Raw genomic sequence first — 12,802 nt, forward strand, 5'->3', positions numbered from 1 at the left:
GACCATGACTGCCTCGATGTGACTGAACTATGCACCAAACCCAGACCCGACATCGTAGATGAGCCACTGACTGACCCAGATGAAATTTTCTTTGTCGATGGCTCATGTGTAAGAGACGAAGTTGGGCAGTTGAGAGCAGCTTATGCTGTTTGTACAATTACTGGAGTTGTGGAAGCTGGGTGCCTGGAAGGAGTACACTCCGCTCAGGTAGCCGAGATTATTGCCTTGACACGTGCTTGCTTGGCAAGCAATCAAATTCGAGTCACCATATACACCGACAGCCAATATGGTTATGGGGTGGTTCATGATTACGGGCAGTTATGGTCTCAAAGAGGGTTCATGACCTCTTCAGGCTCTCCCATTCGCAATGGAGAGTTTGTGCGCCTGTTGTTAGAGGCGTTGCAATGCCCAGCAGGTATCGCAGTTGTAAAGTGCACCGCACATACCAGAAATGAGGACTTCGTTTCGAAAGGCAATAGATATGCTGATGAAGTTGCGCGGTATTGCGCAGAACAAGGGTACTCTTTCACAGAGGTGGAAGTGGGTGGAATAAATGTAAGAACTGAATTAGCCATGATATTGGAAACTGTTGATACTTGGGATGAACTGTCAAACATGCAAGAAAATGCTCCTGATTTTGAAAAAGAAACATGGGAAAAGGCAGGATGTGTAATGGGTGAGTCCCATTTTTGGGTCTCAGCAGACGGCAGAGCAGTGTTGCCCAATGAGATGGTGAGTCCAATGGCCAGACTCATACATGGTCCCGTACACTTAGGGAGAGATGCTATGCTGAGAGTGTTTAGACAGACTTGGTACAATCCTAAGTTTCGAATAGCAGCAGAAGCAGTGTGTCAGCGTTGTGTGACCTGTCAGCAGCTGAATGTAGGGAAAAGAACACCAGTTGCACTGAGTCACATAGGAAGGTCTGGAGGTCCATTCAATCGAATGCAGATAGATTTCATTGAAATGCCGAGATGCAACCGCCTCCGCTATGTCCTGGTGGTTGTTTGTGTGTTCTCCAGATGGGTTGAGGCATACCCTACACGTAGGTGCGACACCCTCACAGTGGCCAAGTTACTGCTTAGGGAACTCATTCCGCGCTTCGGGGTGCCGGCCTCTTTGGAATCAGATAGGGGAACGCATTTCAATAGCGAGCTTGTGAAGATGATTTGTGCAGCTCTAAATATCGATCAGAAGTTGCATTGTAGTTACCGACCAGAAGCCTCAGGAATTGTGGAGCAGATCAATGGCACGATCAAAGCCCGAATTGCCAAAGTGTGCTCCTCAACGACCCTGAGTTGGCCTGACGCCCTGCCATTGGTTCTCATGAGCCTTCGTAGTACCCCAGACAGAAGAACGGGGTTGTCACCACATGAGGTGTTAATGGGGAGAGCAATGAGGTTGCCATCTGTCCCGACTACTGCACTGTTAAATATCACAGATGATATGATCCTGGACTATTGTAAGGGGCTGTCTGACGCCATTCGTTCTGTGTCCCTTCAGGTGCAGGCTGCCGAGGTTCCATCGTGCCAGGGCCCGTGCCATGACCTGTATCCTGGGGACTGGGTCCTGGTGAAAAAACATGTGAGAAGAAGCTGCTTGGATGTTCGTTGGCGTGGGCCCTTCCAGATCATCTTGATTGCGAATACGGCTGTGAAGGTGGGAGGCCTGCCCAATTGGATCCACGCGTCACATACGCGAAGGGTTCCAGCACCTCGGGAAGAAACAGCTCCTCTCTCGGATAGACGTCCAGCAGAGGACCGAGAAGCCATAGAGGGGGCTAGCCAAGCTGAAGAGGTGCCAGCGGAAGCAGGGAACGAGTCTGACCAAGCTGAGGACGGTCAGTACAACAGCGAAACAGACGACGCTACAGAAGGAGAAAGTAGCTGGGAGTACGAGTCAGACACTGACAAGTCTGACAGAGAGCGAGAACAGACAAGAAGGAGAAGGAGTAGAAGGGCACGTGGAGAAGCTAATTGGCCGCAAAGAAGGAGTTCTAGCCTGAGGTCAACTCCAGAGGTAACCCTTCCTCCGATATCAGAAGACTCAGACCCGGAAGAAGGTGCTCAGGGCGCTGAAGCACCGGACCGAAGAAGGTCGAGAAGAGTGCGTGTGCCTAACAGAAGATACTCCACTCCTGAGTGGACATATCTGGCGACAAATGTCTGTGAAACAGGAGACAGGGAGGATTCGAGCGGTGGTGGTGTCCAGTTCTGAGCCCATCGTCACCGTGGAAATACGACTGTTGGTACCCGGAGTCGAACAAGAAGGGTCACTAACATTCATGCTCCCCAGACCTCCCCGCCTCAGCAAGTTAAAACACATGTTTCTTTCAGAATTGCAATTCCCCGACTTTGGTACAACGATAACAGCACATGAAGAGCACAATCTTCGTTTGGAAATACTGAACTTTGCTATCGAAGCTGCAGGCACAGGCTTGATAGTAGACTGTTAAAGGACTTTGTAAATAAAGTGAACAGGAAAAAGAAGATTACCTAGCGCCCAGGAAGCAGAGAATTTTAGGGAACTTCCCTTGAGTTGATGGAGAAGGGCTAGGGTTGTCTTTATTGAACTGTTAAAGGACTTTTGCGAAAAAGGTTGTCAGCTTCCAGTTGTGTGGATTCTAAAGACAAAAAGGAAAAAAAGAGACTGTAAAGGAACGAGAGGAAAAGAACTTTTTGCTAAGATAAGAGAGAGCCATATTGTCTGACGAAATGGAGGCCGGCACCCAGAACCGCAGAGCTAAATGTATAATAGGTACACTAATAGTAGGAGTGATAATATTAATAGCTTTAGTGGTAACAATTTCTTATGTAAAGGGACATGAGGAAGAGGCGAAGGTAACTGATGTGAAATCTGTAGAAACGCTTACACCCACTGTTGCTGGTGAGAAAAGGGAAAACATTCAAGAGAAAGCGTTATTAGCTGCAGAAGCCCGCAGGTTACACGTAGATGAGTCCCAAGGAGACTTTAGGTCAAATGCTTATGCTAAACTCTTATATGAATACGTGGATGCCATGGAGGTTAAGGACTGTTATGTCTGCATGCAGTTGCCGGCGTCTGTAGATGAAGGCATTAGATACCATCACCTCCCGCTGACATATGGCATTACATGTAGCTTATTGCTTAGTATATTCTATGAGAGAGATAGTTTTGAATACTATTTCTCCAACTATGATTCAGTGTTGCCAGAAGTCCCAAATTATAAGCAGATGAACAAATGGGACTACTGGAAGAGTGAAGACAGATTGGCCAAATTCTTCATTCCTTGGATTACCTTAGATACTTCACATGCCCGTAGAAATAACCTGACATGCAAGGTGTCAGAAGTCGAGAAGAAGTTCATAGGGCAGGTGGATGATCGTTACAGGAGACAAAAGATTTTGAAAAAATCAGGACAATGGAAAACAGATTGGACCGAGGAAGAGAAGGCACACAAGAGAAAGGGTAGTAGTGGTCCAATAGCTTTAGATAAGACGCAGAGAGGAAAGCTATGTCTTCACCGAGCCAAAACGTATTATGAAAATGTATACGTGGGAGAAGTCGACTGTGAACATGCTTTCAATATAGAGTACTATACTAAGGATTTCCTGAAGGGAATGCAAGTGATTCCAAATGTGTATTTTGTATGTGGAAGAAATGCTTACGTGCGACTACCTGACAACTGGTATGGATCATGTTACCTAGCAATTGTCTTCCCCAAAATATATCATGCACAAGACTTAGTGATCATCGAGGGCAAGACATCATCAAGGGGAAAGAGAGATGTAGGAGATGCAGAAATGGTTGGAGATGTCTTTGGAGCTATGTTCCCTCTTTTGGGAGTAATCCTTAATGATGTTAAAATTAGACGACTGGCAACAGTTGTCGACAGGTTGTCTGCCAGCACTGCTCAGTCCTTAATGCTGGTAGAAGGAGAGATGCAATCGATAAGGGCTATGGTTCTTCAGAACCGTCTTGCGTTAGATGTCCTACTAGCAAAAGAGGGCGGAGTCTGTAAGGCTTTGAAGGTCCAGGAATGTTGTACTTACATTCCAGACAATTCAAAGCCCCTTGAGAAAGTTATTAGGAACATAACTAATATTCACAAGGAGATCGAAGACTTGAGTAGAGAAAATGTCTGGGAAAAGGTGGGCCACGGAATGAGTGAAGTTGGAGGGTGGATTTCCACCATAGGCAAAAGCTTTGTGTGGTATATACTAAAACCTATCATCATAATATTGATCTGTGGGATTATATTGTGGGGATTGGTGAGGGTATTCAAATGGTACAGAGCAAGAAGGTCAGAAAGGGCCCAAAGAGAACAGCTGCAGAGATTGGCTGCCATACAAGATAATCAGTACAGGAGTCTGAGGGCTCTGGAAGCGCAGAGACAAATCATGCCAGCAATAACTGCAGTTTAAATGTTAGTGATGACCCCGAGAGGTCATCAAAGGGGGGAACTGAGAGAGCGCAAACTGACCTAAATGTATGAGTGCATCACACTTACCTGTAGTAAGCATAAATCATGAGGAGAAATGCCATGAGTGCTAATAGTATCTGAAATTATATTCTGAATGTATAGCTAATGTAGAGATTTAAGTAGAAGTGGAACTAATACAGAAATGTGTGACACTATATGATTTTATTAGATGTGATTATTCCTGAATTCATGTCGTGTAGCTGCTAAAATGTAAGATGGCATGTGGTAAAACGCAGAATGTGGTAGGCCTCAGGGCCAAAGCTAGAAAGTGTTTCTTTTCACGACATAGATTGAAATAATGTTTTGGCCATTGCATTAATGGGCCATGATTTATAGATGTGTTTACTGAATAATAGAATAAGAGTATTAACATGCTTTAATTAATGAAGAAGTTGAATGCTATAATCATTATGAGAAATGCTGTGGGCCTGAATTATTTTAAACATTGATTTATACGTACATGTCTGGGCTGAGAAATGTTGCAAGCCTTTTTGGAAGTCTATGAGAGTTGGGTTCTTGGCTGCAGATATCTGTCTGCAAAGGAAAAGGGGGAATCCAATTATAAATGAATGAATAGAGGTCTGTTCAGTAGACGGCCCAGACATGGAGGAGGGTTCCGGAATGTTTAAGGGGTATCAGCGGGCCGGAGAAGAGTCTGAGAAGCAAGGTCAACTCCAACGTACGAGGCCCAATACAAAGCAGCATGGAAAAAGCCAGAAGCTACACCACGTGAGAGGCGTCTCATGAGGGGCGTCTCAAATGTTGTTGACTGTTTTGTATTAGGGACAGCACCCCTGGGTGGAGTTAGAGCAGATACCTGAGGACCCTTTAGAGAGCGGATGGGTAGGCAGAGAGGGGTCATGACTGGAGAACTATAGGTTTTCACCAAGAGACTTAGAGTGAGTGACTTCCCTTGGGGGTCATTCACTGCTGACACCTTCGTTAGGTTGGGATTTGGTTAAGTAGGGATACCATCTAGAGCAGGGTAGGGACAGCCTAACCTGTGCGTTTTCCTCCAACTTAAATGAAGGAGAGATATGCGTCAATGCTGATAGCTTTATTATTCTTAGAACTTGTGTTAGTGATTTCCGTTGCTCGTCTGAGGGCTTTCAGAGAACACATGTATGTAGTTGGACCTGTGTATCTCGTGAATCTCATTCTGAGATGCCTGTATTTGCAGCTTATCATATCTTTACAATAAACTTTTGAAAGCTAGAAGTTGTTTGTGATCTTTGGGAGCAGAGTCCTTTATTGGGTGAACTAACTTGCAGAGAGGTGCACTTTCTTTCCTCAAAGACAGGCAACAAAGGTTCAGTCGACCAGATCGAGGTTTAGATCAATAGTGGTAAAGTATCGATCAAAATCTCGCCCTTCCATTACACTGGTTGCCAGTCAAGCAACGCTGTAGTTTCAAGACTCTCTGTCTGGCCATTAAATCACTGCACTGACTCGGGCCAGACCTTTTTAAGACGAAACTTAAATTGTACGTTCCAGCAAGGACACTTCGATCAGGCTCTGCCTGGAATCTGATTGTCCCCCCCATTTAGGAAAGCTACCTGGGGTGGAAAGAACTTTTTTAGGGCCACTGTCATGCTCTGGAACAATCTCCCATTGACACTAAAAGCTGCCCCCTCTCTACTCTCCATCAGAAAAGCCTTTAAGACCTGGCTTTTCGCACAAGAGTATAATATATCTGTGCACCTGCTTGATCCGACAATGTCATTGCCGCAGCCTAAATCAGACTTCAACAGCGCCAAGACGCCCTAGGGCATGAGCTCGTGCTTTATTAGTCACATTTACATTATTGCCATTTTTATAAGTTGACTTCCAAACCATAAATTATTCATAGTGAACCATCGATGAGCGCGGGTTAACCATGTTTCTCTCTTCTCATTTGAACATGGTATCCACCACCTCCACATTGGACTACTGTAATGGGTGCTGCAGCAGATATTGAATCAGGTGCAGAGTCTGCAGAAAGTTGTGGCCCATCTGGCCGTTGTTGTTATCAGCATATTTCTAAAATTCTGTGGAACTTACATTGGTCACCAGACTTCCAATTATTTCAATTCAAGGCATTGCACAGTGTGCATAAGGTTGTATTGGGGTTGTTCACTTTTTTACGTTTGAATACTATGGTGCCTACTCACACAGGCATTTTGGAGTGCATAAAATACCACATTTGTAGTACTGATTTATGTACTCAAACGTGCCTTTGTGAATTGGCCCCAAAACATTTGAAGTGGGAATAAAATGGAAATATTTTGGCCATATTCGTATACAGTTAGTACAAATAGAAAGGACTGTGTCCTCTTTGCACTTTTATTAACCAGGAGTTGGACATTTTGAGGCTGATTCACAAAAGCTTGTATAAAAGAGTACTCATGCTGCACTATTTCTCATACTCATGACTGCTTTTGTGTATTAGCTCCTATGTCAGTGGATGCAATTATGTGCCTGCAAATCTGAGACTAGTAAAGCAAGGTCAGATCTTTCTAGAAATGCAGAGCAGGAGGTTGGATCTTTACATCCGTTGCTGAGGAATTCATTGCCTCACATCCCTGCCAGCACAGTGACATGGTATAATTTCACTGAAAGTTCATGACCTGGCTGCTTCATGGACAAGTTGCTGGTTATTCCAGGACATTTCCAACTGTCAATACAGCGACATAAAACCACCTATTACATGAGCACACTATGGGTGAAAACTCTTCTGTGCATTTAAATGTGCACACCCACACACACTGTATAGTAAAGATACTGCTGTATATTTGTGAAGGCATAACGTGCATGTTCTTACCACATTTGTGCATTCATGGGAAAACATTTTGAGACTCTGGTCCAATGTTTCAGACATAAGGTTTTGGGAGTATGACTTTATGAAATGCAAATGGCCTCTACATTTCTGATTCTACCTTAAAATGCTTTTCCTGAAGAATATTTGATATCACTGTATTTGACTGCCCAGCTGCACCACTCCACCCCCTTGACCTTGGTAGCCTGGTACAGCTGCATCTGTCCTTGCAGTTTGGCTTCATCCCTTTCCATCACTCCCTGCGCAGGAGCTCGCTGACCTGTCCCTTGCATCTCTGCTGGGGTCTCCCTTCTGCTATCTGAAGGGCTGCTTCTTCCCTGTGCCTCGCCTCCTGTGTCACTCAATGTCACACTTAGAGTCTTCCCCTGCGGAAACCACTGCCACCCCCCAAGCGACCCTGTCTGCCCTCCAGCATGGAGACCACTGTGCACCTACGCAGCGGACGCGCAAAGTGGGCACGCCCTGTGCGTGGACCTTGCTCTGTGCCAGGACTTCAGCCACCAGAGACTGCCTTCCCTTCACTTCAGATGAACTTCGAGCTCTGGACCCCGGACGTCAGAACAACAGTTGTGCCCAGGCCTGCCCAAGGACTCCTGCCAGAACTGCCGCTTTATCTGCATCACAAGGGAAACAACTGATGCCACACCCAGCAGTCACACTACGTCACTCACACCCAGCAGCAAGGCCGGCACCAACACCTCCAGAGAGATCAAATGCCTGCTGATCAATGAACTTGCAAAACAATTTTTTTTAAATCTGGGACACCATCACCACTTATGCCCCAGACACTGTCTGCATCACAGAGACCTGGCTGAACCCTGCATCAACACCTGACATCGCCAAAGCCACCCTGGCCGCATATAAGATCGTGCACCGAGACCAAAGCAATAGAAACAGTGGCGGCATAGCCATAATCTACAAAGAACCTATCAAATGCGCAATCACCCCAGAAGACATCACCCCCTTCATGGAGCACCTCAACTTCCAACTCCAAACGAACAACAAAAACCACAGTCCAAGGCTTCCTCATCTACAGACCTCTGGGAACCCGCCCTCCCTCTGCAATGCCATCCCCAACTTCATGGCTCCTATCGCCATCGTCTCAAATCTGTGCATCTTTCTAGGAGACCTCAACTTTCATCTTGAGAACACTGATGACACCAACACAGCTGACCTCCTAGAAAGTATGGCCAACCTCGGACTCAAGCAACTGGTCACTGACCCCACCCACATTGCATGACACACACTCAACCCTATCTTCGCAGCCAGCAACAGAGTAAAATACATCCACACTGAAGAGCTCACCTGGACTCACCACAACTGAATCGACTTTGTCATCTCGGTACCCCTCAACATCCCCACCTCCACTGCCAGCCAAACATGGCACAGCTGGTCCAAGGTATCAGAACAGTGCTGGACCAACGCACCAGAAAGACCCTTCAGCACCGAATACACTTGAAAGCTGCATTCAACCGCTATTAACACCTCCTGAAAAACACCTAGAAGACTGCCCTAGCCACCTGCATCAATGACAGCTCCAACAACTCCAAGAAACTCTTCAGGATAGTCAAGGAATTCATCACCCCTTCAGCAACAGAAAACAACATCACATCCTCGCAAGATCTCTGTGACGCCCTTGCAGACTTTTTCAAACCAAAATTAACACCATCTACCAAGACTTCACACCCCAACCCCTTGCTGTAGACAGCATCAACCTCTTCATGCCGACTGACGCCCACCCACACCAGCTCACCTAGTGAAACCCCCTCACTGAGAAGGAAAGAGCAACCATCATGAGATCTATCCACACCGGAGTCCCTGCAGACTCCTGCCACCATCAAGCTTTCAATATCGGCAATCAACTCATCAGCAAAGAACTCACCAAGGTCCTCAACTCCTCAAACACCACATCCCACATCCCTCAGAATCGGAAACACATGGATGTGAAGCCTTTGCTGAAGAAGCCATCCACGGATCCAGGACAACTGAAGATCTACCATCCAATCTCTTTGCTCCCCTTCCCAGCCAAGGTAATTGAGAAGGCAATCAACATCTACCTCACCAAACATCTGGAAAACCATGACCTCCTGGACCAGCTCCCATTCTGGCTACAGAACAAACCACTGAGTCAGCTCTTGTCGCAGCCACAGATGACATCTGAAGGCTGCTAGAGCAGGAAGAAACAGTGGCCCTCATCCTCCTTAACCTCTCAGCAGCTTTCAACACTGTATACCACCACACACTAATAAACAGGCTCCACCAAATTGGAAACCAAGGAGCAGCCCTAAAATCGAACGTATCATATCTCACAGGAAGAACACAGAAAATCATCTTCCCTCCCTACTCCTCGCTCCCTAAGAACATCACCTACATGATACCGCAAGATTCACCCCTACCCTCTTCAACACATACAACCCCCCTGGCCAACATCGTCAAAAGCCATGGACTCAACATCATCTCCTACGCCAACGACACCCAACTCATCCTCTCTCTCCTACTAAAAATCCAAGAACCATCAAAGACAAGTTCCAAAGATGCATGAAAGATGTTGCCGGCTGGATGAACAACTGTCTCAAACTCAGCATCGACAAGACAGAAGTACTCATCTTCGGTTAAGGCAAGGACACACATTGGAACAACGAATGGTGGCCCCCGGAGCTAGACCTAATCCCGATACCCAGCAAACCTGCCTGCAAACTCAGCATCATCCTCAACAGCCAGCTATCCATGAAGAAGAAAGTCAGTGCCATATCTACCACCTGCTTCCTCTTGCTTCGTATACTCAGGATGGCTCCTGACCGACACCAGGCGAACTGTCACGCAGGCTCTCGTCACAAGCAGACTCGACTACGGCAACTCCCTCTACATAGGAATAACAACCCAACTCAAGAAGAAGCTCTAGACAATCCAGAAAACATCGGCCAGGCTCATCCTTGACCTCTCCAGACGGAAGCACATAACACCTCACCTCTGGAAACTCCACTGGCTACCAGTCACAAAGAGTTGCCAGTACAAGCTACTCACCCATGCATACAAGGCATTACACAACAAAGGACCTGTGTACTTCAACCAAAGCGCAACCTTTCACTAGCCCATCAGGAAACTCAGATAGAGATCTCTCGCACTAGCTGCCACCCGTCGCATCTGTGGGACAAACAGCAGAGGACACTCCTCCCATCTGGCGGCCAAGACCTGGAACGACCTCTCCCTGCATCTCAGAGCCTCACCATCGCTCCAGCAATTCAGGAAGGAACTCAAGACATGGATGTTCAACAAATAGGAGAACAGGCAGAATGATCAGACAGCGCCTCGAGACCCACACGGGTGAAGCAGCTGTGCTCTACAAATCCTGATTGATTGATTGACTGTAATCATGAACCCATTTTGAGTGTGAAATCTAAACCTGTCAAATAAAGGATTAACCATTCACGCATCCCACTCTTACGATGGCATAAGTCAAAAACTATGAAATTGATTGTTCCAAGTAGCACAATGAATGTCACCTACAAAGCCTATTTCCTGTATTCAACTTCACAACCCACCTTTGGAAACTTGCTTTCTTCGTCGATGAGCGAGATGATGTTCATGGGTTTGATGGCGATCATATCCAAGGCATCTTGATTATCGGTGAATTCAATGTGCTGCCAGTTAATGTTTTCCAAGTTGTACTCTTCCTGCTCCAGCTTGAACACGTGGCGTACAAAGAACTGCTGCAAGTTCTCATTGGCAAAGTTTATACACAACTGCTCAAAACTAGGCAAGAGGAAAACAGAGATCAGGGGAAGTCATGGTAAGATACATGCAGAGTCAATGTTTGCCATGTCTGCTGTTAGCACTGGCTGTTTACATATGGTGGTAAATGGCACACCCTCAAGAGTATCACTGTGCTGGCTTTATTTGTATTACAGCTTCAAATAGGATTGTAAACCCAGGAGCATTGACATGAACAAAGTGGCACTTTTCTACTATTAACTGCAGGTGGATAGATACATTCTAGGTAGTGGCAGCTGGTTCTTGTCTGGTCAAGGCAGTAAAGCCCAATGTAATCCTGGTTTAGTCTTAACTTCTACTATTTTTGGTTGGTCATTATTTTCTTTAAAGGTGTATTATCAATTGACCACTGGTATAATTGTATTTACTAGTGGAATGGCTAACAGGATTGTACCATCTGAAATGTGCTGTATTACATAGCCAGCTGTAATAAGCATGTTCTACCAGTGGTTAAATTCCCAGCCTACCTTGAATAAAACATGGCATAGTTTTTATACTACCCCAATGCCCATCTAATGTATGGTCACATTGTGTTTTGATAACTATAAACTTGATGCTACAAATGTCAGGGATCATTTCACCTTTAATGTGATGACTGGCAATTTTCAAGTATGTTCCATATTTCTGTCTAAGTAATGAATTTCCAGTTTGTCTTTTTTGCCATGTTAAGAAATAGTGATTTGATTTCATACATTTTCAAATCCTCAAATTTTGACTCTTAATCATCTATGCAGGTCTAACATTTTTAAAGGTATGGGGACTTAGGATCTGATTCTAAAATCATTTCAGGCCGGAAAGTCATATAATCATATTCCTGATTCATAAATGGGACCTGAAAACATGGAAATTCCACCAGTATTGTCAACTTCAGGACCAGAATGTAAATGCTTCAGGAAGGCCACACCTTCAACCATGAATTTGTGGGTATTCACATTCCCCTTGAAAGCAGTTTCTCACTCTGGGAAATTTACAAATGTATTTCCTATCAAGGCCGAAAGGAAGTGTGTTCCTAGGATGCATCCTTATTTAGTAGGGGCACAGGGAAGGTTTCCAACATGGAGCAGACTTGCAATACAAATCTTCAATTAAAAGGGCCACTAATTTCACATTTCTTACCAGGAATACATTTAGCAGTTTAAAATATTAAAATTGTGGCAATAGATAAGATATGCATTATGGCTATTAAAGTTACAGAAACATAGTAATGTTTTCCATATCAAGATCTTCAGATGTAAAATATGTTCCTACATAGTGATCAGTTTCACCTAAATCTTCTGTGTCCTGTGTACACTGGTTCTGGGATCAGCAAATATCCACAATTGTTATAAATGTATTCTTCAGACTAACTCACTTTATAAACTAAAGGGTGAAACATAGGTTTTGTATCATTTGGTAGCATCATAAATTCACCCCAGAGATTATGCTATGTTTTTGAATAATGTACAGTCTGCCATTATGTGGCTTTTTGGTACTACTAGTTGTCTCTGCCGCCTTCTGTGATATTTCCATTGCTAATTGGATTCTGTACGTTCTTGTTGTGAGATGTTTGTGTAAAGGTTGTTCTGGGACATGGATACCACTTGAAGTGGGGTTGGTTGAGGGATTACCTCTTGCACACAGAAGTGTAACAGATTGATGCCTTTAAGTTCACACATGGTTAGAACAAGAGTGGACAGAGAATTCTACATCTGTACGAACTGCACATCTAAACTCATTTGGCCAATTATTATAGACATATTTCTATAGTTGCGCAA

The 12,802-nt window shown here is 45.0% G+C and overlaps 1 protein-coding gene across 1 annotated transcript in view; it reads right to left on the reverse strand.

Moving 5' to 3' along the window:
* Positions 1 to 11,003, reverse strand: part of MYO7A (myosin VIIA) — a 319,096-nt gene extending 308,093 nt beyond the window's left edge. Inside the window, exon 1 of the mRNA XM_078658511.1 lies at positions 10,820 to 11,003. Within this exon, the coding sequence (XP_078514637.1) occupies positions 10,820 to 10,882 (63 nt within the window). The 5' untranslated portion in view covers positions 10,883 to 11,003. The remainder of the gene's footprint in view (positions 1 to 10,819) is intronic.
* Between the last annotated feature and the right edge of the window lie 1,799 nt (positions 11,004 to 12,802).

This window comes from Lissotriton helveticus, chromosome 8 (genome assembly GCF_964261635.1).
Source record: "Lissotriton helveticus chromosome 8, aLisHel1.1, whole genome shotgun sequence".
Taxonomy (NCBI): domain Eukaryota; kingdom Metazoa; phylum Chordata; class Amphibia; order Caudata; family Salamandridae; genus Lissotriton; species Lissotriton helveticus.